The sequence below is a fragment of the Mercenaria mercenaria genome, chromosome 14, assembly GCF_021730395.1.
Source record: "Mercenaria mercenaria strain notata chromosome 14, MADL_Memer_1, whole genome shotgun sequence".
NCBI lineage: Eukaryota > Metazoa > Mollusca > Bivalvia > Venerida > Veneridae > Mercenaria > Mercenaria mercenaria.
In genome coordinates, this window is record NC_069374.1 from 42,154,608 (window position 1) to 42,181,953 (window position 27,346).

At 36.9% G+C, this 27,346-nt stretch overlaps 1 protein-coding gene across 8 annotated transcripts in view; it reads left to right on the plus strand.

The window, feature by feature from the left end:
• LOC123527391 (kazrin-like) overlaps positions 1 to 22,031 on the plus strand; it is a 104,001-nt gene extending 81,970 nt beyond the window's left edge. For 7 of the 8 annotated variants that reach the window (XM_045306800.2, XM_045306802.2, XM_053523322.1 and 4 more), the window contains 4 exons: positions 1,603 to 1,704; positions 3,253 to 3,419; positions 7,608 to 7,701; positions 13,304 to 22,031. In XM_045306800.2, the coding sequence (XP_045162735.2) occupies positions 1,603 to 1,704; positions 3,253 to 3,419; positions 7,608 to 7,701; positions 13,304 to 13,489 (549 nt within the window). In that variant the 3' untranslated portion in view covers positions 13,490 to 22,031. The remainder of the gene's footprint in view (positions 1 to 1,602; positions 1,705 to 3,252; positions 3,420 to 7,607; positions 7,702 to 13,303) is intronic. The other variant, XR_008367063.1, reaches the window with a different exon arrangement.
• The last annotated feature ends 5,315 nt before the right edge of the window (positions 22,032 to 27,346 follow it).

The window sequence follows — 27,346 nt, forward strand, 5'->3', positions numbered from 1 at the left end:
CAATAACTAGCCAAATCGGCCCAGACTTTTCGGAATTATGGCCCTTGAAACATTTTTTATCCCCCGCCGATGAAATCGGGAGTGGGGTATTGAAATGGCGTTGTCAGTCCGTCCGTCCGTCCGCAGCCATTTCTCAGTAACTACTTGGTAGAATTTCAAGAAACTTGAAATAAACATGAACCAACATACTGCGATGATGCCCGTCAAGTTTTTTTTTTGATTGGTCAATTTCCCTCAGAGTTATTGCCCTTGATTTAATCAAAAATGTCCGTCTGCAGCCATTGCTCAGTAACTAACAGGTAGAATTTCATTAAATTTGAAATAGACATGAACCAAGATACTGCGCTGATGCCCGTCAAGTTTTTTTTTTGATAGGTCAATTTCCCTTAGAGTTATTGCCCTTGATTTAATGAAAAATGTCCGTCTGCAGCCATTTCTCAGTAACTAGCAGGTAGAATTTCATCAAACTTGAAGTAGACATGAACCAAGAAACTGCGACGATGCCCTTCAAGTTTTTTTTCGATTGGTCAATTTTCCATATAGCTATTGCCCTTTAATTGTTTAAAAATCCACAGATCTGTACATAACAAACCAACCAATTGGAAGAATTTCATTAAACTTCTTCCATTCTTTTCCATGAACATTTATTATAAACATGTGATGTTGTGTACCTACACCTACACCCCTCCCCCCCCCTCAATTTTTTTTTTTTTTTTTTCAATATTTATAATCTTTATAATCAACATGTAAACTGTTGTATCCTCACCCCCAACCCCCACCCAAACAAACCATTCATTTCCTTTTAATTTGATTTTGACTAATGAAATTATTTGCTTCTTGGTAACATTCTTAACTTTTTGCTGGATATATTTTTTTGCCGTTCCCCAACTCTGACCCTTTCGGCGGGGGATTCCAATTCATCGAATTTGCTTGTTTTGATAACCAAAGCACTGGAAGTCTTACTGGGTTGTATCAAAGCACTGGAAGTCTGATTGGGTTGTATCAAAGAACTGAAAGTCTGATTGGGTTGTTTTTGATAATCAAAACACTGAAAGTCTGATTGGGAATTAAGAGTTTATAGGGTGTAGGGTTTACGCTCGAACATTTCTCATTTGATCTTATACTACTATTCAGATGATTATGCAGTTGTGGGAGACATGCGCTTTTCTTAAAAGCAGCTGTAGTTTCATAGTAATGTCCCTTTGATGACCCTCTACCAAATTCCTTAAAGTAATCATGACATTGTCACCAGTGGTTGGACTGGTTTTCTGTATATGGGTAAAAATCTTCTCAGAAACGGCTTGTCCGATTTCAGAGTAATTTACTTTGGATGACAATCTGTTAAAATTATTCAGTTTGGCTGTGAATCTCGGTTGAATAGACTAGGGCCATCATTGCCCTCATGTTTTGGAAAACGATCACTATTTTAGAGTCCTTTCTGCTATTTTAGTTTTACCTAAATGTACTGAACATGACAAAATTTGATAAAGTTGATAACTGATCAGATCCTTGATAATATGGTAAAATTTGGTTGTTGGGGCTAGAGTAGGTGACATTATTAATGATTATAAAACTATGTATGTTAGTACTTGTGTACTTCAGGTGCTAGCCCAGAGAAGATCTGACTGTGATAAATCTTTCACTGACCCTCTGGTGTGGACAAACCAGCGAGTCATAGAATGGATACAGAATATAGATCTTGAAGTGAGTATAAATTACAAAGTCATAGAATGGATATAGAATAAAGATCTTGAAGTGTGTATAAATTACAAAGTCATAGAATGTGTACAGAAGATAGATTTTTGTATAAATTTCAAAGTCATAGAATGTGTACAGAAGATAGATCTTGAAGTGAGTATAAATTACAAAGTCATAGAATGGATTCAGAATACATGTATAGATCTTAAGTGTGTATAAATTACAAAGTCGTAGAATGGATTCATAATAAAGATCTTGAAGTGAGTATAAATTACAAAGTCATAGAATGGATTCGGAATACATGTAGAGATCTTGAAGTGTGGATAAATTACAAAGTCGTAGAATGGATTCATAAAAAAGACCTTGAAGTGAGTATAAATTACAAAGTTGTAGAATGGATACAGTAGATAGATCTTGAAGTGAGTATAAATAACAAAGCTGTAGAATGGGTACAGTAGATAGATCTTGAAGTGTGTATACATTACACAGTCATAGAATGGGTACTGAGTACAGACCTTGAAGTGAGTATAGACTAGCATGTCATAGAATGGGTACAGAATATAGATCCTGAAGTGCGTATAGACTACAAAGTCATAGAATGGGTCTGAAGTTAATATATAGCACCTTGGATCTTCCTCCACCATGAAAAGCTGGAAAATCATCATACGACCTATAATTGTGTTGGTGTGAGATTAAACCACACTCAGACGTCTTGTGACAGATGATATTTTTTGTCTAACACACTGTTAGTGGAAGCGAGACTAAGCAATCCAAATTCTGAAGGCGGCAATGACATCAACAATTGGGAATAACTCAAATATTTTTATATATATTGCTTTGAAACCTTGTAGGATGATTGAGAAACTTATTTTACACCCACATGGTGAGTCCCTCCTAGTGACCTTGACCTTAAAGAAATTAGCTTTTTATAGATTTTTTTGATGCCTTTGACAATTCACAAAAGTGACAGTTTTGCAAAAAGTGTTACCTATATTGCTTTGAAGCCTTGTGGGATGGTTCAAAAAATCATTTTACACCCCTATGATGAGTCCTGACCCCTTAGTAATCTTGACATTGAAGAAATTAGCTTCTTTTTTTTTTTTTTTTTTTTTTTATGCCTTTGAAAATTACAAAAAAGACAATTCCTCAAAAACCATCACATATATTGCATTGAAACCTTGTAGGATGGTTCAGAAACTCATTTTACAACCCCATGGTGAGTCCTGACCACCAAGTGAACTTGACCTTGAAGAATTAGTTCTGATATTTAACAATTTCAGCTTATCAGAATGTGAAGTTGTGCACCTCCACTTATCAAAATTTTAATTTTTGCAATAGTGTTAAAAATCTAATGAGTATAAAAACCCCTAGCGGGAGTCCAGTTGCCCATGGGCAAGACACTGTCTGGTGGTGGGTGACCTTGGTTTAGATTATTTGCTTTGTATGAAAGCAGTATTGTTAGTGTATGATTTGTTTGTTCTGAAGTAAAGGATATTTACAGGAAAAATAATTATGTTGTTCAGAGATAATTAAATTGTTTGTATTTTTCTGCAGGAGTTTGCTGACAGTTTGAAGGAGTCTGGTGTGCATGGTGCTTTGATTGTACTAGAGCCAACTTTTACTGCCGACTCTCTTGCCTCGTGTCTCCGTATACCCCCATCCAAACTTTACATACGTCGCCATCTGCAAACAGAACTCGAAACTCTAGTCAAACCAGCAAGGTATAGTTATTCTTTGTCTAAAAATGGAAGAATGAAGCACCAATTTTATACGCCAATTTTGAAAAAAACGTGACATATTATGTGATGGCGTGTGCATCTGTCTGCCTGTCTGTCCGTCCATCCATCATAATTTGTGTCTGGAGCATAACTTTATAGCCCTTGAATTGGCTCTGAAGGTCAAGGTCACAAATTGAGCTAAAATGTCAGAACTGTCCTTATTTTGTGTCTTGGGTGTAACTAAATAACATGGATGGGAATCAGTATTCGAATATTCAGCTTGTTTAATGGAAGCTTTAAATACTTACTAAGTGATTGTCATACTCACAATATATTCTGTTGTTTAAAATGTGAATCAATGTAATAAATATGGACTGCTGGATAAAATGGCAAGGGCTGTTTTTTTTCAGTCAAGATACGGGAAAATAAAAAACATTGATAATTTTCATTTACAAATGTACATGCATAAAACCAACGTGTCAGCTTTTATTCAAGTGTAGCAGCTACACAAAGTATCACAATCATAAACATACGATGGTGACTACGTATTTTATAAAGAAATATACAAACAAGTTTTTACAGATTTTATTAAAATTTGTTATATAAAAGAGGCGCCAATTTAAATGAACAAAAGATAAAAAGGCATCATATTTACGCCTGTTTCAAACTGTTAATACAATGGCTCCTGCCAAATATGCATTGCAATTTTCTTGTTAACTGGACAGTTTTTTTACTCGCGATAAGCAAACACGACAGAACAGACGGTTTTATTCTGCATAATTAGCATGCATAGATTGCTCAAAATCAATGATACCTATTTTGAAAAAAAGCTACACACACCAGCTTAAGAATATTCAAATTTGATATTCACATTCGAATATTCGGCCAGTTTTTGTGCAGTTGAGTGGTGGGGGCATATAGATTTGGTCTTGTCCATCCGTCCGAACTTCATGATGCGCCTAGCTCAAAAGTATTTGATATAAATTGATGAAACCTTGCATGAGTCTTTATCATGATACGAACTTGGGCACCTATTTTTGTGCCCCCCATGAGTGGTGGGGGCATATAGATTTGGTCTTATCCGTGCGTCCGTCTGTGCATCCGTCCGAAGTTCGTGACGCGCCTAGCTCAAAAAGTATTTGATGCAAATTGATGAAACCTTGCATGAGTGTTTAACATGATATGAATTTGCACACCTCCTATTTTTGGTCTGGCTCCGCCCCCATATTTTCAGAGTTATGGCCCCTGAAATAGTCAAAAATGCACATTTTCACTTTGTGACACGCCTAGCTCAAAAAGTATTAGATATAAATTGATGAAACCTTGCATGAGTCTTAATCATGATATGAACTTGCGCTACTACTATTTTTCATCTGGCTCCGCCCCCCCCCCCCCCCTATTTTTAGAGTTATGGCCCCTGAAATAGTCAGAAATGCACATTTTCACCTTGTGACATGCCTAGCTCAAAAAGTATTTGATATAGATACATGAAACCTTGCTTGAGTCTTGATTATGATATGAACTTGCGCACCTATTTTCCATCTGGCTTTGCCCCCTATTTTTAGATTTATGGCCCCTGAAATAGTAAAAAATGCGCATTTTCACCTTGTGACACGCCTAGCTCAAAAAGTATTTGATATAGATTCATGAAACCTTGCATGAGTCTTAATCATGATATGAACTTGTGCACCTCCTATTTTTCATTTGGGTCGGCCCCCAATTTTCAGAGTTATGGCCCCTGAAATAGTCAAAAATGTACATTTTCACCTTGTGACACGCCTAGCTCAAAAAGTATTTGATATAGATTCATGAAAAACTTGCATGAGTCTTAATCATGATATGAACTTGCGCACCTCCTATTTTTCATTTGGGTCCACCCCCTATTTTTAGAGTTATGACCCCTGAAATAGCAAAAAAATACACATTTTCACCTTGTGATGCACCTAGCACAAAAAGTATTCAATATAAATGGTTGAAAACTTGCATAAGTCTTTATCATGATATAAACTTGCACACCTCTAATTGTTTGGCTGGCTCCAGCCCCTATTTTTATCCCCCGCCGATGAAATCGGGAGGGGGGTATTGAAATGGCATTGTCCGTCCGTCAGTCCGTCCGTCCGTCCGTCCGCAGCCATTTCTCAGTAACTACTTGGTAGAATTTCATGAAACTTGAAATAAACATGAACCAACATACTGCGATGATGCCCGTCAAGTTTTTTTTTTGATTGGTCAATTTCCCTCAGAGTTATTGCCCTTGATTTAATAAAAAATGTCCGTCTGCAGCTATTTCTCAGTAACTAACAGGTAGAATTTCATCAAATTTGAAGTAGACATGAACCAAGATACTGTGCTGATGCCCGTCAAGTTTTTTTTTTGATAGGTCAGTTTCCGTCAGAGTTATTGCCCTTGATTTAATGAAAAATGTCCGTCTGCAGCCATTTCTCAGTAACTAGCAGGTAGAATTTCATCAAACTTGAAACAGACATGAACCAAGATACTGCGACGATGCCCTTCAAGGTTTTTTTCGATTGGTCAATTTTCCATATAGTTATTGCCCTTTAATTGTTTAAAAATCCACAGATCTGTACATAACAAACCAACCAATTGGAAGAATTTCATTTAACTTCTTTCATTCTTTTCCATGAACATTTATTATAAACATGTGATGTTGTGTACCTACACCTGGTCACCGCCTTACCTTGGTCCCCCCCCCCCCACCCCCACCCACCCACCATTTTTTTTTTTTTTTTTTTTTTTTTTTTTTTCATTTTCTATCAATATTTTTAACCCACCTTTAAACTGTTTTGTCCTCCCCCCCCCCCCCCCCCCCCCCCCTCAGCCCCACCCAAACAAACCATTCATTTTCTTTTAATTAGATTTTGACTAATGAAATTATTTGCTTCTTGGTAACATTCTTAACTTTTTGCTGGATATATTTTTTTGCCGTTCCTCAACTCTGACCCTTTCGGCGGGGGATTCCAATTCATCGAATTTGCTTGTTAAAGTTATGACCCCTGAAATAGTAAAAAAATGCACTTTTTCACCTAATTATGTGCCTAGCTCAAAAGTATCAGATGTAAATTCAGGAAACCTTGCTGGAGTCTTTATCATGATGTGAACTTGCACACTTGGCATTCCTCTTGAGAATCTTAGCTCTTATTACAGAGTTATGGCCCATGAAATAACCAAAATAGTGGATTTTTTGTTTGTGATGCTCATAGCTCAAAAAGTAAAGGGCCTAGAATAATGAATCCTTTTCATAAAATGATTGTTGAGGCTATACCCCATTAAGATTGCAAACATTTGAATTATTGGCCCTCATTTATGACAAATGTACCAGTGGGGGGCACACCCTGTGTCCTACAGACACATTCTAGTTTGTCTGGCTCTGCCACATATTTTCAGAGTTATGGCCCCGGAAATAGTCAAAAATGCACATTTTTACCTTGTGACATGCCTAGCTCAAGAAGCATTTGATATAGATTCATGAAACCTTGCATGAGTCTTAATCATGATATGAACTTGTGCACCTCCTTTTAGATATAAAAGGCAACAAAGATTCCCATCTGCCTTGAGATTTCCTGGACAGGAGTAATATATATGCTGATATTGGAAAAACAGGGCATAGTGTGTGATTGTGCATATGTTTTTGTGATGTACTGATTAAAATTGCATATTTGTTGGTTTATGTTAAGGTTGCATACAATTCCTTTTATAATATTGGTCATTTCCCTTTCGATTTCAAAACAAAAATAAAAACAAACAAAAATTGAATTTGACTAGGAAAATACTTCTGTATCCACTCTGTTGATATTCCAGGTAAACTGAACATGTATTACTTTAAAGTGATCAGCCCGCTGGCTTAGCTCAGTAGGTAAGAGGTTGGTCTACGGATCTCGGGGTCGCGAGTTCAATCCTCGGGCGGGGCGTATGTTTCTGTAACTATTTGATAAACGACATTGTGTCTGAAATCATTAGTCCTCCACCTCTGATTCTTGCAGGGAAGTTGGCAGTTACTTGCGGAGAACAGGTTTGTACTGGTACAGAATCCAGGAATACTGGTTAGGTTAACTGCCAGCCGTTACATGACTGAAACACTGTTGAAAAACGGCGTTAAACCCAAAACAAACAAACAAATTAAAGTGATCAGATATTTGTTTATGACATAGTTAGATGACTTGTTTCTTTCAGAGAAGAGATAGTGTTAAAGAGAGCAACATTGGGAAGGTCATCACGTCATAGTAGTCTGTCTACCAGTCACTCCAAATCCAGGATCAGTCTTAGAGTAAGTTGTACTCTTTTAGTTTTCAGTATGGCTTTAAATGGTAAAACGTTCTGAAATTTTTTTTTGGTCAAAATTATCAATTTGTATAAAATGCTGTAGATTCTTATGTACAGTGCAGGTTTTTAATGCTGGGACCAACCTGAAATAATTTTAATTAGCTCATCTGGGATCAAAAAAGTAAGTCATTAGGTCAAATCATAGAAAAAATATTGTTAACACCGTAGAATTCTGAGATAAAAAAAACTAGGTCACTAGTATAAAATGTACTAAACACTTTTTAACAGGTATAGGCCACATCTTGTTATGTCTCCCACCACACAGTGGTGTGGGAGACATATTGATTTACTCCAGTCTGTGTGTGTGTCTGTCACAAAGCTTGTCCGCACTCTAAGTCGAACATTTCTCATCCGATTTTCACCAAACTTAAAATGTGTTTGACCATAAGACCTCGGCCAAGTTCGATAACTAGCCAAATCGGTCCAGGCATCTTAGAGTTATGGCCCTTGAATTACCAAATATCAGTCTATTTACTCTTGTCCGCACTCTAATTCGAATATTTCTCATCCAATCTTCACCAAACTTAAACAAAATGTGTTTGACCATGAGACCTCGGCCAAGTTCGATAACTAGCCAAATCGGTCCAGGCATTTTGGAGTTACGGCCCTTGAATTATCGAAAAATTGGCCTTTTTACTCATGTCCGCACTCTTAGTCAAACATTTCTCATCCAATCTTCACCAAACTTGAACAAAATGTGTTTGACCATGAGACCTCGACCAAGTTCGATAACTAGCCAAATCGGTCCAGGCATTTTGGAGTTACGGCCCTTGAATTATCAAAAAAATCGGCCTTTATACTCTTGTCCGCTCTCTAAGTCGAACATTTCTCATCCGATCTTCACCAAACTTGAACAAAATGTGTTTGGCCAGAAGAGCTTACCCAGGTTCGATAACTAGCCAAATCCGCCAAGGCGCTTTTGATTTATGGCCCTTGAATTACTGATTGGATCCACTCATCCAGACCATCTAATTGGATCAACTCGTCTAAAACATCTAGAGAAACTAACATTTTTCATAGGGGCAGTTGTGGGAGAAATGCGCTTTTCTCAAAAGCATCTCTAGAATTTGATCATTGTAAATCTCTGTCAGAATATTTGTCCCTATGAAATCTAGATAAAATTCAAAACTGGATTACCTTTAACTAGGTTACTAGGTCAGGTTCTAGAAAATCCTTGTAAACTCTCTGCATGCTACATTTTCTACTTGTTCAACATGTTTTTTAGCTCACCTGTCACATAGTGACAAGGTGAGCTTTTGTGATCACCCTTCGTCTGTCAACAGTCCCTCCGTCAACAATTTCTTGTCTCCACGATAGAGGTTTCATTTATGATTTTATTTTAACCAAACTTGCACACAACTTGTATCACCATAAGGTCTTGGTCCCTTTCTTGAACTGGCCAGATCCCATTATAGGTTCCAGTGTTATGGCCCCTGAAAGGGCCAAAATTAGCTATTTTGACCTTGTCTGCACAACATCAGCTTTATTTATGATTTGATTTTTACCAAACTTGCACACAACTTGTATCACCATAAGATCTTTGTTCCTTTCTTGAACTGGCCAGATTCCTTTATGGGTTCCAAAGTTATGGCCCCTGAAAAGGCCAGAATTAGCTATTTTGACCTTGTCTGCACAATAGCAGCTTCAATTATGGTTTTATTTTAACCAAACTTGCACACAACTTGTATCACCATAACATCTCGGTTCCTTTCTTGAACTGGCTAGACCCCCGTATGGGTTCCAGAGTTATGGCCCCTGAAAGAGCCAAAATTAGCTATTTTGATCTTTTCTGCACAATAGCAGCTTTATTTATGATTTGATTTTTACCAAACTTGCACACAACTTGTATCACTATAAGATCTTGGTATCTTTCTTGAACTGACCAGATTCGTTTATTGGTTGCAGAGTTATGGCCCCTGAAAGAGCCAAAATTAGCTATTTTGATCTTTTCTGCACAATAGCAGCTTTATTTATGATTTGATTTTTACCAAACTTGCACACAACTTGTATCACTATAAGATCTCGGTTCCTTTCTTGAACTGGCTAGACCCCCTTATGGGTTCCAGAGTTATGGCCCCTGAAAGAGCCAGAATTAGCTATTTTGACCTTGTCTGCACAATAGCAGCTTCATTTATGATTTTATTTTAACCAAACTTGCGCACAACTTGTATCACCATAAGATCTTGGTGCCTTTCTTGAACTGGCCAGATTCCTTTATGGGCTCCAGAGTTATGGCCCCTGAAAGACCCAGTATTAGCTATTTTGACCTTGTTTGCACAATAGCAGCTTCATTTATGACTTGGTTTTAACCAAACTAGCTCACAACTTGTATCACCATCAGATCTTGGTTCCTTCCTTGAACTGGCCAGGTTCCATTATGGGCTCCAGAGTTATGGCCCCTGAAAGGGCCCAAAGTAGCTATTTTGACCTTGTCTGCACAAAAGCAGCTTCATTTTTTATTTGATTTTAACCAAACTTGCACACAACTTGTATCACCACAAGATCTTTGTTCCTTTCTTGAACTGGCCAGATTCCATCATTGGTTCTAGAGTTATGGCCCATTAAAGGTCCAAAATGTGCTATTTTGGCTTTTGCAGCCATATAGAGACTTCATTTATGGTTTGATTTGATACAAACTTCCAGAATATCTTCAACAACAATAAATCTTGGATTCCATGACGAATCTGTCAGATCCAGTGGTAGGTTCCAGAGTAATTTTATATCTGTTTACCTCCCCTGATGTAATCAAAATGGATTTATATCAGTAAGTACTTACAGGACTTATTTGAAATTTCATTATTGTCATTAGTTGGACTGGGACAATCAGGGTAGATAACTATGGATGATTTTATGTCAAATTACCTCCCTTTGTTAATCCCCCGCCATGGCGGAGGGATTTTAGGAATGGTCTGCTTCCGTCCGTCTGTCCTTCCGTCCTTAACAAAATCGTGTCCGGTCCATATCTCCTAAACCACTTGAAGGATTTTCATGAAACTTGGGTCAAATGATCACTTCATCAAGACGATGTGCAGAACCCATGAGTCAGCCTTGTCGGTTCAAGGTCAAGGTCACAACTCAAGGTCAAAGGTTTGAGCCTGCCATTTTGTGTCCGCTCTATATCTCCTAAACCCCTTGAAGGAATTTTGTAAAACTTGGGTCAAATGATCAACTCATCAAGACGATGTGCAGAACCCACGAGTCAGCCATGCCGGCTCAAGGTCAAAGGTTTGAGCCTTCCATTTTGTGTCTGCTCTATATCTCTTAAACCCCTTGAAGGAATTTTATAAAACTTGGGTCAGATGATCACCTCATCAAGACGATGTGCAGAACCCATGAGTCAGTCATGCCGGCTCAAGGTCAAGGTCACAACTTAGGGTAAAAGGTTTGAACCTTCCATTTTGTGTCCGCTCTATATCTCCTAAACCCCTTGAAGGATTTTCATGAAACTTGGGTCAAATGATCACCTCATCAAGGCGATGTGCAGAACTTATGAGTCAGCCATGTTGGCTCAAGGTCTAGGTCACAACTGAAGGTCAAAGGTTTGAGCCTTCCATTTCGTGTCCGCTCTATATCTCCTAAACCCCTTGAAGGAATTTTATAAAACTTGGGTCAAATGATTACCTCATCAGAACGATGTGCAGAAATTATGAGTCAACCATGCCAGCTTAAGGTCAAGGTCACAACTAAGGGTCGAAGGTTTGAGCCTTCCATTTGGTGTCCACTCTGTATCTCCTTAACCCCTTGAAGGATTTTCATCAAACTTGGGTCAAATGATCACCTCATCAAGAACTCATGAGTCAGCCATGTCAACTCAAGGTCAAGGTCACAACTGAAGGTCAAAGGTTTCAGCTCTGTATCTCCTAAACCCCTTGAAGGATTTTCATGAAACTTTGGTTAAATGATCACCTCATCAAGACGTTGTGCAGAATTCATGAGTCAGCCATGTCAGTTCAAGGTCAAGGTCGCAGCTAAAATCAAAGGTTTTACCCTTTCACTAACCATAGCAGTGGCGGGGGATTTAGCTGTCTTTCAGACTGCTATTTTTCAAATTAAAATGGGTGTATCTCAGTAACCAATGAAGATACTGATTTGAAATGTCATTTACGCCATCAGATGGACTCGGACAATCAGGGTAGATAACTTTTGACAGAATTTATGACAAATTACCTCCTTTTTGTTTTATGTAAATGAATATAGGTCAGGACCCTTAGGTCAAAACGGACTGTTACAAGAAAATATTTATCCTGGGGATATTTAATGTCTATGCCTATGTGATCTGTGTCAAAACTTGATCTTATCATTAAGAGCAATGGTACTCAGGTGAGCGATATAGGGCCATCATGGCCCTCTTGTTGTCAGAATGTATCAGTGAAATCTACATCTGGTTAAATTGGGTTACCTGATGTTAGAAATGGAAAAAACATTAACACTCAAGAGGCCACATTTTTCATTTGATCTTCATAAAACCTTGTCAAAATGTCTGTCTTAAGGTCACCTTTGAAACTTGCTTATTTAAGTTAAAAAAGCAACTAGGTAAAAACATAGAAAAGCCTTGTAAATATTGAAGAGGCTACATTTTCTACAAGATCTTGAGATTTGGCAAGAATATTTATTTAAAATCTAGGGTAAATTTGTAACTGAGCCACCTTGGTAAAAGTTCAGGTCACTAGGTGGAAACTTAGTTATCTGCCTAAACATAAAACATGGCCAAAATATTTTTTTGTCAAGACAGCTTTCACATGGACTTGTAAGAAAATTATTATACTAATTGCAGACAGTAGGAGGAAGTGCCAAACCCTTGAAACATAAATTGATTTTACATTTTTAGCTTGTCTATTCAAAGAATAGGTAGAGCTATTGGACTCACCCATGCTTCAGCATCCGTGTCTGCATCCAGATTTGGTGAAGTTTTTGTATGTAAGCTGGTAACTCAGTAACCGCTAATGGGAATGGATGAAACTTCACACACTTATTCGATGTGATAAACTGCCTTACATTGCACAAGTTCATTGACTCTATTTTGCTTTTAGGCAAAATTATGCCCCCTTTTTTACTTGGCAATATTTAGTAAAGTTTTATTTTCATTTGCCCGTACTTGGATAATTCATGCACCACTGTTTGCTCAAACTCCTTGTCAGGTCCTGGCAAAGTACCTGTATCGTGAACTTTTTTCAATGGCTTGAACTAATGATAACTCAAACCAATTTCCTGGTCCTCTAGAATTTGAGCAAATGAAGTTTGACTGTATGATTAATGCGAAACAAGAAACGTACAGTATGATTAAGAAGGAATTTGGGGAGCAAACATCAGTTTTATGAAAACTATAACACCAGACATATAACATATTCGGCATGTTTTGATTTTAATCTTTAAAATCTCTTGAGGTGTAAAAGTTGTTTGTTTGTTTCTTTTTTTTTTTTTTTAAAACAACAACAGCAGAACAATACAATATGTTATAGAGATTAATTTATTTATTAATTGTCTTCCATATGTAATTGTAAAGATAGATGGGATCTGAATGAGGATACTGTAATGTAATATTTCAGGGTTCATTGGGTCGTGCATTTGGTAAGAAAGTGAAGGAGGAGATGATGAATTCTAAAATGTCTCTGGAGGCTGAGCTGGACTCACCAAAGCAAAAGAGAACATCAGCTCCTATTGTTGTCGATGGTGATGATATACCAGAACAAATTATAGAACTTGATAAGGCAATTGAGCAAGCTGCTTCATGACCCAGCTGTGATCAAGGTTCTCAGTGACACAGACCTTCATGGAAGCACCAGGATGTTCATGATAAAGAACTGTGATCAGACTTCTGCATGACACAGCTGTGAGTAAGGCTTGATATACAGGTCAAGATTGTAGCCATTTTATCTATATGAAACAAGTGTAGCTGTTAAGAATAAATTTGATAAAATAGCTGTGATCAAAGTTCTCTGTGACTCAGCTCAACATTTTCAGTGACATATCTGTGAGTAGATTTTTTTCATGGAAGTGCAAGGCGCACCAGGCTGTTCATGAATAAGAAATATAACTTAAGCAGACTTCTTTCTGCATATCATAAAACTGTGATAAGCCTCCCCATGACATAGAAGTGTTGATAAGCCTTTTCTTGACACGGAGCAGTATATTTCAGTAGAAATAGACAATTAAGACTGTGATGCTGCAAAATTAAAACATGAGACTTTCTTCATTTGAGTTGTCACTTCAAACATAACTAATGTGTTCTCCATCAAGAGTGCTCAAAACATTCTCATTTTGTTAGCTTTGTACAAAACTTGTGTCAATATAGTTTTATACAGAGCTGATAGATTTTTTTCACTGCTCAACTATAAACACTGTTCAAATTTATTTTTCTAAAATAGTGCCATGGCTGTATAATTATCCTGTGTTATCAAGTTAAATAATTTGCAGTATAAACATCACCCCTGTAACACACAAAGCAGTTCAGCCCATTCAGTCTGGTCAACTGGATCTTGGTCCATAAGTAAGTGCAATCATTACCGGTAGTCACCTAGTAAACATACTTCATGTTTGGACATGGTATAAGCAGTGAACATGCATCGTTGTGAAGTTTTTGACTTGATTTGAAGCAGTTACTTGTAAGGAAGTACAGGTGTTCTGTGTAAAATACAAGTATAGATCATTTCATAGTGTGAATCACACTTTTTTAACGAATCATCTGTCTTTTCCTGTAATGGTTTTGAAGAAATGCTCTAAACATGCAAGTTGTACAAACTTTCCTTGGATAAAATCTTCAGTATATGTATGTTTATAGCACACTGCTTTATGATAGTAACCTTGTTAGTGTTGTTACACATTCACTTGCAGAAATACATGTATATATGGAACTGATTTAGAAGTCTATAAATATTGGTTAGTGTTCACCAAAGAGTATTTAGTAAATACTGTGGAAGTATCTAGTTATTTGGCACAATTATTGTATTTACATGATTTAAATAAATTCAAAACTATTAATGTGTTTTATAAGTGTATTATGGTAAATATAGTATCTTGAATATTTGTAGTATACATACTGTATATTTGTAGTACAGCCTTTGTAGTTATTTACTGCAAGGGCGGACAGAAAGTCTTTCATTGAACTCTCCTAGAAGTATTAATGCATGTTGAGATTAAATTACATGTTCATTGATGTATATTTTCATGTTAACACGTATGTTAGTACAAACAGTTATGATATTTTTGAAATGGCAAAAACAGTTGTATTATGTTAGTTGTGATTTATTGTACTTCACTGTTATATTGTGTAGATGTCTGTAATTCGTTATTATTTGTATTTTGTCCCAGTATGTTGAGTTTGTAGTTTAACCTTGTCATCTGCTGGAAATGTCGTCTGCTAAAATTGTAAAGTTCATTCAATTTGCTCCAAAATTGGAAGAAATATTGTCAGAGTAGCAAACAGCTTGGAACCTGATCAGACGCCGATTTAATCGGCGTCTGATCTGGTTCCAAGCTGTTTGCAAAGGCTGTTAAATTCGCCTGCAGCAGGCTAAGGGTTAAACAAAGGCAGATATATTCCTCATATCAATATGTTCAAAATGTTTCAATCTTTATATTCTCCCACCACCCACCCATTTAGCTCAACAGGGAGAGTGCATATTTACTGATCCCGGGGTGGTGAGTTCGATTCTTTGGCTAGGTGTATGTTCTCTATGATGGTTTGACAAAAGACATTGTCTGAAATCATTCTTCCTCTACCTCTGATTCGGGGCCTCTGTAGCCAAGTGGTTAAGGTCACCAACTGTGAATCACCGATGTGCGTTTGAGTCTCACTCAGGGCATTGAATTCTTCATGTGAGGAAGCCATCAGGCTGGCTTACGAAAGGGTGGTGGTTCTATCCGGATGCCCCCTCTGATGAAATAATGCACAGAGGGACACCTGGGGTCTTCCTCCACCATCACAGCTGGAAAGTTACCATAATATTATGGCCTACAATTGTGTCGGTGCCACTTTTAACCCAACAAAAACAAGCAAAATCCACCTCTGATTCATGTGGGAAAGTTGGCAGTTACTTAAGGAGAACCGCTAGGTTTGTACTGGCATAGGTCCAGATACACTGGCTAGGTTAACTGGCCACCATTACATAACTGAAATACTGTTTAGAAAAACTGTTAAACTTAAAACAAACAAACAAATTGTGATCACCACAAAAGGAGGAGGGATGGTTTTGGTGTTGTCTGTACATCTTTTCATCCATCCGAAACCATATCTATGACATAAACATGGTAGAAATGTTGACCATTGTAGGGAAATGCAAATCAGCAAGTATCGGTCAGATTGCATGGGTAAGACAAGATTTATTGCACCTTTGTACATGTATATATATTGCATACATAGCGTTTTATTACTTTTTCTGTCCATTGGGAGTAATATCTCAGATATGGTTAGAAGGATTTCAATGAAACAGAGTAGAAAGGTTAACTGCTATAGGGCAATGTGGCTGTACAGGTTTCATTCAGATTGGTTTGGGAAGACAAGATAATAGCCCGTTGCAATTATATATATATAGTACATATATAGTGTTTTTGTTCAATTTTCTTTTAGTCTGGAGTCATATCTCAGAACTGGTTTGTAGGGTTTCATTAAAATGTTAAGTACTTTTTATGTTGCTTGGTTGCATGCTTCCAAAGGATCTTTTCACAGATGTTATTTTTCACTATAACAGTTATTTTTCACTATAACAGTTATTTTTCCTAAGGCCTTGAAAGAAAGTTTAGCGGAAAAAGAATTCAGAGTTATATCAGTTTTATGTTAAGAAATTTTATGGCTTCAAAAATTTTTTTTGACAATATATTAGATTCTATAAATAACATTTTGGCTTTAGCTAAAGGCACTTGCTTCCAGCCAGGATACCTTCAGTTATACAGTTATACATCAAAAAATAATAATAAAAAAGTGAAAGCTGTTATTAAACATTTGCATCAATCTTTCAAATGACTTGGATGTGTTCAGCTATCTGAAACATTTATTCTGTAAATCCTGCACTTTACAGTGATACTAAAGTTGCCATAAATAGGGTAGGTAATACAAAGGGTCACCATAAAACACTTTTAACAAATTGCTGCCTGTAAGCAGATCACTTAAAAAACCAACTTCAAAGTACCACCTGCTTGCAATTAAAGCTTTAAAACAGATTTTCTGTTGGTTGGGGGTGGCAGGCGGCTTTCGTTTAAGATTTTATCTAGACAAACCAACTTTTGAAATCACCTTTGAATGCATTTATTAGTGGAAAAGTATTAGTGTTAAAACACTGTAAGTGTTTGTTTACATTATAAAACCTTTAACAACTTCTTTTAGATGAATGTTTGGTGAGATTTTCTTAAGCTCATAATAAAGAGCATATGATTCTCTCAGAATTGTTCATGACTTTTAGATTCTTTGCGGAATTTACTGAAGAACAAAAGGAATCCCAATATAGTTTGCTTCAAACTATTGAAAGCAGTCTAAGCTTACACTATATTTTATTGAATTTAATTACCTTTGGGGACTTTTAATATAGGCTATAATAGGTGAATAATTTGCGAGGGTTGTCCATTCTGCTTCAGAGTTTTTTCAAATATAAAATATTTCTGTTTTTTTTTTTATAGAGATGAAGAAAAAATATACATGTATAGTAAACTGATGTACTAAGCTATCATTTGACAATGGAAAAAATGTGAAAATGCGATTTGGAAATGTTCATTTTCTGTGCCGATACAGTATACCCAGGATATAAATGTACTGCTGTATACCCTGGTATAAATGACTTCCCACCCATAAAAATTGCACCCATAATTCAATATATACATATATGACCAAACAGTGTTGTATATACTGTTTAATATATATATGTACTACTGTGTATGCTAGTACAGATGCTGCTCCTTAAATGCGCTCTCCTTATATATGCGGGGAAAAAATCATACATTACTGCAGTGAACCTCAGTATAAACATTACCAAATAAATGCCCCCTTCCATGTCCTATTAACCAAAATGTTGTTTTTTATGTCTGTCATTTTACTTAGTAGCTTTAATTATTATTGAAATGTATATATATAAAAAAGCTGGGTCTTAGATAAATACCCCTTTTGCAAAATGCATTATGAATGGAATTTCAAGGTTCTAAAATTACTTGAAACATATAAGAACCTTATATAGTTATGAATTTATCTCCCATTTTTACACTTAATTTAAATAACATTATAAAAACTATAGAACTTGATTACACTTTATATGAAACACAACTCCATTTGAACTTTTTTCATCCTTGTTCTTTCATGTCCTGAAATGTCACATGTTGAGGATAAATTTTTGGAGCATTCATCAGTGTACTGATGCCTTAATAATAATGTTTCCTCTCAGATAAATTTTGTTAAACACTCACAACTTTTGTTTGTTTCAAATTGATGAATTATCTGTAGCTGTCTCAAATTGTGTTTTTTCACAAGTATACAAATTCATGTTGTTTCGTATAAATGGACATTGTCTCCTGTTGTATATAATCATGTTTCTTAAGTTATGTTTTCTAGTTATATATTTTATATTTTAGTATTTAAATATTGTTAAATTGTATACATACTTGCACATGTTAATAGTGAATAGATGACCATACCAATGCAGTGTATAAACTGTTCTGCGCAACAAGATATTCGGCCTTAAAATAGATAGAGGATGTGTACAAGAAATACCTTAATTTCTACAGTCGAATTTGGAACAAAATTTAAAAAATGATTTTTTTTTATCTAACTTTATATTTTATTTCAGAAGAGGATTTGGTAGTAGACAGTAACTGTTGTTGTATTACCAAACTCATCACATACACATAATAAGTATGAAAGGGTCTATGCAGCCTTCATTAAGGTGTGTTTTTAGCTCACCTGAGCACAAGGTGCTCATGGTGAGGCATTGTGATCATGCTGTGTCCGTCGTCAACAGTTATGTTTAAAGGACATCTCCTCCAAAACCACTGAATGGATTTTGATGAAACTTGGCTTGGATGTTGCCTGGGTGGTTCTCTACCAAAGGTGTTCAAACGATTCCGCTTGGATACACATAGGGGCCGCCAGTCAGCTAAAAAATGAAAAATCTTCAAACGACATCTGCTCCTAAACAGATGGTCCAATTTTGAAATAATTTCACGCAAATGGTCCTTATGTCACCCTCTACCAAGATTTTAAAATTTTTATCGATTCCCCAAAGAACATGGCCGCCAGGGGCGTAGTCACTTTTCCATATATGTATATAGTGAAAACTTTAAAAATCTTCTTGTGTGAAACTGCTGACCCGATTTTAGAATTATTTCACACAAATGGTCCTTGTGTGACCCTCTACCAAGATTGTTCAAATTATACCGATTCGTCAAAAAACATGGCCGCTAGAGGACGTGGTCACTTTTCCCTATATGTATATAGTGAAAACTTTAAAATCTTCTTGTGTGAAACTGCTAGTCCGATTTTAGAATTATTTCACACAAATGGTCCCTGTGTGATCCTCTACCAAGATTGTTCAAATTATATCGATTTGTTAAAAAACATGGCTGCCAGAGGGCGTGGTCACTTTTCCCTATATGTATATAGTGGAAACTTTAAAAATCTTCTTGTGTGAAACTGCTGCTCCGATTTTAAAATAATTTTACACAAATGGTTCTTGTGTGACCTTCTACAAACAGCGTTCAGATTTTTCTGATTCATCAAAAAACATGGCTGCCAGAGGGCGTGGTCACTTTTCATCAACAATCTCTCTTAAACAGTATCTCCTCCAAAACCACTGAATGGATTTTGATGAAACGTTACACAAATGGGTAGCCCTCTTTCAAAAGTGTTCAAATGGTTCTGGTTCAGAGTCTTTTTGGTTAAAAATAGGTTTTTAGCTATCAGACTTTAAAAATCTTTTTTTTCTAGACCTTTGATATTTGGCATGTGATATAAGGATTTGACTCTCTAACCATACTTGTCAGAATTATTATGCTAAGGTAAAAAAAAATGGCCATGCTCCTGTGTCTGACATGTACTAACTATAGGCTTTTATATAAGAAACATTGAAAATCTTCTTCTCTGAATCAACAATGGCTAGAGCCTTGATATTTTGGTGTGATATCAGATTTGTAATTTCTATCGTAATTATTGAAATTATTGCCCTAGGTTCAAAAATGTGTGTGACATATATATAATATAGGCTTGTATAGAAGAAACCTAACACTGTACTTTTACAGACACACCTGAAGACTTGTACTCAGGTGAGCGCTTTAGGGTCAATGACCGTCTTGTTAATTTTGGCATTGTAATAACAGTTGTATATTCAATCTTTGAAATTGCAAGAAACGCTATTGACATTTTATAAGTACATGTGTAGAACAATAAATGAGACCATCTCAATTCAACTCTCAATAATATTTTTGTTATGAATTCAAACAGATTCCATTCCCACAAACACTTTCATTATTTTAAATCAAGAATACAAGTATTTGCTATATTTTAGAACACTTGGGTATGCATGGATGGCACATAATCAGAACATAGCTGAGACCAACATTCATTTTCTTCAAGTAAGTTGTTGCCCAACATATTTAAGCTAAGGTTTTCCCTACATATTTCAGGGAACTTTTTTTTTCTTACCTGCATATTTTATGGAAGGTTTTCAAAAAAAAATTTGAGATGGTTTGAAACATTTGCTTGTAGGTCCCTCAGATTTGTTATCCCCTTGCAAAGATGAAAGGATTTGGCATTGTCCGACCAGTTGTCTATCTGTCTATCTGAAATTGAAAATGCTTGTAATTCAAGAGGTACTTTGGCTAGAATCACCAAACCATACATAATTATTACATATATAGTATAATCCCCCTTGACCTAGTAAAAGGAGAAGCTTTTTTTTAGCTCATCTGTCCCATAGTGACAGGGTGAGCTTTTGTGATCGCCCTTCGTCTGTCGACAATTTCTTGTCTGCACGATAGTGGTTTCATTTATGATTTTATTTTAACCAAACTTGCACACAACTTGTATCACCATAAGATCTTGGTTCCTTTCTTGAACTGGCCAGATCCTATTATCGGTTCCAGAGTTATGGCCCTTGAAAGGGCCAAAATTAGCTATTTTGACCTTGTCTGACCAATAGCAGCTTTATTTATGATTTGATTTATACCAAACTTGCACACAACTTGTATCACCATAAGGTCTTGGTTCCTTTCTTGAACTGGCCAGATCCCATCATGGGTTCCAGAGTTATGGCCCCTGAAAGGGCCAAAATTAGCTATTTTGACCTTGTCTGCGCAATAGCAGCTTCATTTATGATTTGATTTTGACCAAACTTGCACACAACTTGTATCACCACAAGATCTTGGTTCCTTTCTTGAACTTGCCAGATTCCATTATAGGTTCCAGAGTTATGGCCCCTGATAGGGCCAGAATTAGCTATTTTGACCTTGTCTGCACAATAGCAGCTTCATCTATGATTTGAATTTAATCAAACTTGCACAAAAATTTGTGTCACCATAAGATCTTGGTTCCTTTCTTGAACTGGCCAGATCCCATAATGGGTTCCAGAGTTATGGCCCCTTTATGTTACTATAAATAGCTTATTTAGTAACTTTTTTATTATTGGCCGTAGGGAAAAACCGAGACCACTTTCCTGTGGTACAACATGGATGGTACCTCCAATTTATTGGTGTATTTTGACATATCTGTACCTTTAGGAAAATTTCAACTATATTTTCTCATGATTCTTTTGTTTGATTTGATCTTGATTTTGACCTTCTTGTCCTTAAGTGCAATGATGACAGGTGAGCAATATAGGGCCATTATGGCCCTCTTGTTCTTAATTTAGTAAAAAAAAATAAAAAAATTTGACTGTACCGAAGTAATCTATTGATGGATATTCAGGAAACTTAATACAAAAGTAGGTCACTGTAGGATTGTGATGCACATGCAACTTTTGTTGGGATATGTTACTTAACTTTAGAGCTTTGAATTGTTTTAAAATCCTTGAATTCTATCATAAACCCAGTAGCCAATTGATAGAATTTTGTTACTCAAAGAAGAAGGATAAAATATTTATCACTTCAGTGGGGGATTCCATTTCACTGAATGTGTTTGTTCATGTATAAGGTTTATCAAAAGTACTTCTGCTTTGTATTCCTCCAAAGACTCTCTAGACAATCAGACTGTTCAATCAAAAGGAGAAAATTTTCTAATAATATTCTTGTGATCAACACCTGTCAGTATTACTGAGCTGTAGAAATGTATCACTGTAACAATGTATAATATAAAATGGAACATCACTTGTGTTACGTTTATTTATTTTTCTCATACTTCACATTGGTAAGATGTAATAAAGACCCTCTTGCTGAGTTACCTTGATTCTCTAAGAGACCTCCTTACTAAGTTACCTTGGTAAGCTGTAATAAGGGGCCTTCTTGGCGAGTTACCTCGATAAGCTGTAAGAAGGGACCATCTTGTCACGTTACCTTGGTAAGCTGTAATAGGGGGCCATTTTGGTTAGTTTCTTGGTAAACTGTAGTAAGGGGCCCTCTTGCAAAGTTACCTTGGTAAGCTGTAATAAGGGGCCCTCTTGTAAAGTTACCTTGGTAAACTGTAATAAGGGGTCATCTTGGTGAGTTACCTTGGTAAGCTGTAATAAGGGGCTCTCTTGGTGAGTTACCTTGGTAAGCTGTAACAGCCTGTTGCCGAGTTACCTTGGTAAGCTGTAATAAGGGACCCTCTTGGTAAGCTGTATTAAGGGACCCTCTTGGTAAGTTACTTTTTAAGCTGTAAAAAGGGACCCTCTAGGTAAGTTACCTTGGTAAGCTGTAATAGGAGGCCCTCTTGCAAAGTTACCTTGGTAAACTGTAATATGGGGCCATCTTTGTGAGTTACCTATCTTGGTGAGTTACCTTGGTAAGCTGTAACAGCCTCTTGCCGAATTACGTTGGTAACCTTGTAATAAGGGGCTCTCTTGGCAAGTTACCTTGGTAAGCTGTAACAGCCTGTTGCCAAGTTACCTTGGTAAGCTGTAATTACTTTGGCAAGCTGTAATAGGGGGCCCTCTTGCCGAGTTACAATGGTAAGCTATAATAAGGATCCCTCTTGGTAAGCTCTAACAGCCTGTTACCAAGTTACCTTGGTAAGCTGTAATAAGGGACCCTCTTGGTAAGCTGTAATAAGCAGCTTCCTTGATGAGATACCTTGGTAACCTTGTAATAATTGGCACCCTTGCCTAGTTACCTTGAAACCTGTATTCAGGGGGGCCCATACCTTTTTAAGCTGTAACAAGGGGTACTCTTACCTTACTACCTTAGTATTCTGTTATAAGGGGCCATCTTGGTGAGTGCCCTAGGTAAGATATAATAAGGGGTTACCTTGGTAACCTTGTAATAATTGGCACCCTTGCCTAGTAACCTTTAAACCTGTAATAAAGAGGCCCATGCCTTGGTAAGCTGTAATAATGGGACCTCTTGCCTTATTACCTTGGTATTCTGTAATAAGGAACCATCTTTGCGAGTTACCCTGGTACCCTTGTAATAATTGACGCCCTTGTCTAGTTACCTTGAAACCTGTAATAAAGGGGTCACATGCCTTATTAAACTAATAAAGGGCCCTCTTGCCTTGTTACCTTGATATTCTGTAATAAGGCACCCTCATGCCAAGTTTCCTTTGTAAGCTATAAGGGACCCCCCTGGTCAAGTTACCTTGGTAAGCTGTAATAAGGAACCCCCCCTGGCCGAGTTACCTTGGTAAGCTGTAATAATGAACCCCACCCGCCTTATTACCTTGGTAAGCTGTAATAAGGAACCCCCCTGGCCGAGTTACCTAGGTAAGCTGTAATAAGGAACCCCACTAGCCGAGTTACCTTGGTAAGCTGTAATAAGGAACCTCCCTGGCCGAGTTACCTAGGTAAGCTGTAATAAGGAACTCCACTAGCTGAGTTACCTTGGTAAGCTGTAATAAGGAACCCCCCTAGCCGAGTCACCTAGGTAAGCTGTAATAAGGAACCCCCCTGGCCGAGTTACCTTGGTAAGCTGTAATAATGAACCCCACTAGCCTTATTACCTTGGTATTCTGTAATAAGGAACCATCTTTGCGAGTTACCCTGGTACCCTTGTAATAATTGACGCCCTTGTCTAGTTACCTTGAAACCTGTAATAAAGGGGTCACATGCCTTATTAAACTAATAAAGGGCCCTCTTGCCTTGTTACCTTGATATTCTGTAATAAGGCACCCACATGCCAAGTTTCCTTTGTAAGCTATAATAAGGGACCCCCCTGGTCAAGTTACCTTGGTAAGCTGTAATAAGGAACCCCCCTGGCCGAGTTACCTTGGTAAGCTGTAATAATGAACCCCACTAGCCTTATTACCTTGGTAAGCTGTAATAAGGAACCCCCCTGGCCGAGTTACCTAGGTAAGCTGTAATAAGGAACCCCACTAGCCGAGTTACCTTGGTAAGCTGTAATAAGGAACCTCCCTGGCCGAGTTACCTAGGTAAGCTGTAATAAGGAACTCCACTAGCTGAGTTACCTTGGTAAGCTGTAATAAGGAAACCCCTAGCCGAGTCACCTAGGTAAGGTGTAATAAGGAACCCCCTGGCCAAGTTACCTTGGTAAGCTGTAATAAGGAACCCCACTAGCCGAGTTACCTAGGTAAGCTGTAATGAGGAACCCCACTGGTCAAGTTACCTTGGTAAGCTTTAATAAGGAACCCCCCTGGCCGAGTTACCTTGGTAAGCTGTAATAAGGAACCCCACTGGTCAAGTTACCTTGGTAAGCTGTAATAAGGAACCCCCCTGGCCGAGTTACCTTGGTAAGCTGTAATAAGGAACCCCACTGGTCAAGTTACCTTGGTAAGCTATAATAAGGAACCCCCCTGGCGGAGTTACCTAGGTAAGCTGTAATAAGGAACCCCCCTGGCCGAGTTACCTTGGTAAGCTGTAATAAGGAACCCCCTGGCCAAGTTACCTTGGTAAGCTATAATAAGGAACCCCCCTGGCTGAGTTACCTAGGTAAGCTGTAATAAGGAACCCCACTGGTCAAGTTACCTTGGTAAGCTGTAATAAGGAACCCCCCTGGCCGTGTAACCTTGGTAAGCTGTAATAAGGAACCCCCTGGCCAAGTTACCTTGGTAAGCTATAATAAGGAACCCCCCTGGCTGAGTTACCTAGGTAAGCTGTAATAAGGAACCCCACTGGTCAAGTAACCTTGGTAAGCTGTAATAAGGAACCCCCCTGGCCGAGTTACCTTGGTAAGCTGTAATAAGGAACCCCCTGGCCAAGTTACCTTGGTAAGCTGTAATAAGGAACCCCCACAGCCAAGTTACCTTGGTAAGCTGTAATAAGGAACCCCACTAGCCGAGTTACCTTGGTAAGCTGTAATAAGGAACCCCCCTGGCCGAGTTACTTAGGTAAGCTGTAATAAGGAACCCCACTAGCCAAGTTACCTTGGCAAGCTGTAATAAGGAACCCCACTAGCCGAGTTACCTTGGTAAGCTGTAATTAGGAACCCCTCTAGCCGAGTTACCTTTGTAAGCTGTAATAAGGAACCCCCTGGCCATGTTACCTTGATAAGCTGTAATAAGGAACCCCACTAGGCTAGTTACCTTGGTAAGCTGTAATAAGGATCCCCCTGGCCGAGTTACCTTGGTAAGCTGTAATAAGGAACCCCCTGGCCGAGTTACCTTGGTAAGCTGAAATAAGGAACCCCAACGGCCAAGTTAACTGGTAAGCTGTAATAAAAGTCTATGAGGCACCCTTGCAAAATATATATATATATATATCCAATATGTTCCATACCAAAAACTAAACATTAAAAACAAACAAGAGTAAAAACAAACCTAAGAAAGTTATTTTTCTTTATTTTAAGCTTAATGGGATTTCAATCTTTCCCAGAATGCTACAATAGCACAAACTGTCAACATTTTGTACAGTAGTCAGTATAATATAGACACTTTACAAAACAAACTGGAAAAATATAACAATTTTGAAGTGATCACAATTTTGATAAACACCGTGACAAATAGTTGAAATACAGCACTCTATATTATATTCAACAAACAATTGGAAAGGTTCCTAATGCATTTCAGAAATACAAACTGAGAAAAATAAATAAATATTGTTATGTTCTTTAAAATTTAGATTAAACACTTCACTAACTTACCTGTCTAAATATTTGGTGTGGTCTGAGGCACTGACCTCTAGATTTTGGCTTAAAATGATCTTTTTTTAAAATTGAAATTTGATTATATTATGAAAACTAAGAACATGAGTTTTATTTTTAAACTATCTTAAATATGCCATATTAAGAGAGAAAAAACATGCCTGAGTTTGGTAACGAATATGTACTTATCGGTCGTTAAAAATAAAGCTTTATAATTGAGATAGTTTACCTCTGGTACCCCATTACAAACACTTTTCAATTTTGAATGGAAACATTAGTAAAAACAACTAATTCTTATGTGTTTCCATGACATAAAATCTCAGTAATTTAAGTTTCAAAGCTTTCTTAAGAAATATAGCAGTCTAAATATTTTCTCCTTTTTTTTTGTTGACATACAATCTAGAGGTCAGAACCTTTAAAGGAAAATTCATTTGTTCAGTATAAAGTTTTTTTTTACAAGTTTTGTTCAATCATTTGAGAATTTCAAAAAACAAAATAATATAAATAAATGCATTTTCAATTATTAAATAAGATTACAGAAAAAGATGACAAAATGGTAATGAAAAAAATGGACTGGAAACCCTGCAGTTTCCTTGTGATATGTTCTGAGCGTTTGGAATGTAAAAAATAAAACATTATGCAATAAATGGTTTGAACACATTTTCAGAAGCATGAGGGTTCAAAGGAAAACGTAATTGTCATTCTCTGACAGGAAAACGTAATTGTCATTCTCTGACAGGAAAAGCATTTTAACCTAGTGAAATTAAATTTAAAGTTTTGACAACATAGAGTTAGTCATCTAATGTGTAAAGTAAATGGTGATGTTTTATTTGCAATTTCAGAATATGTATATGATAATGGTCTTCAAAATGGAGAATAAATAACAGGTAAAAATATTTAGCTGAAGACGCCTATATGTCTATATACATTAAACTGTAAACTGTAAAGTAAAACCTGATTTTGTTTACAGAAATGCATTTACAACATGGATTTGTAGTGTTTATTTTTCATTTGAACATGGCAGGCTTCTGAGTGATGTCCACCTATGAAATGTCTAACATAATTAAAGGGAGATAAAAAAAGACTTAACAGGTACACACAGATTGATATTTTTAACTAAAGTAACAAACAAAAATAGGTAATATTTCATTGTAAACCTGAAGCATTTCCATCTTACCATAATTATGTCATAAAACAACATGCACTATTTCTATGACAACTGATCTTTGTAATTCAAAGAAAAGTATTATATGTGACCTTTAAAACAATTGATAAAAGCAGGAACTGTCCAAACGAAATTCGAAAATACTGAGGGACAGTAACCTAACTTTAAAAAATTCAAATGTAACTGAAGGCTTGCAAAATAGTATGATGATTTTAAAACTGCTGACTTCACATCACTTGAGCATGTATGATTTAATCTATAATGTGAATTCAGCTTATTTAGCTCC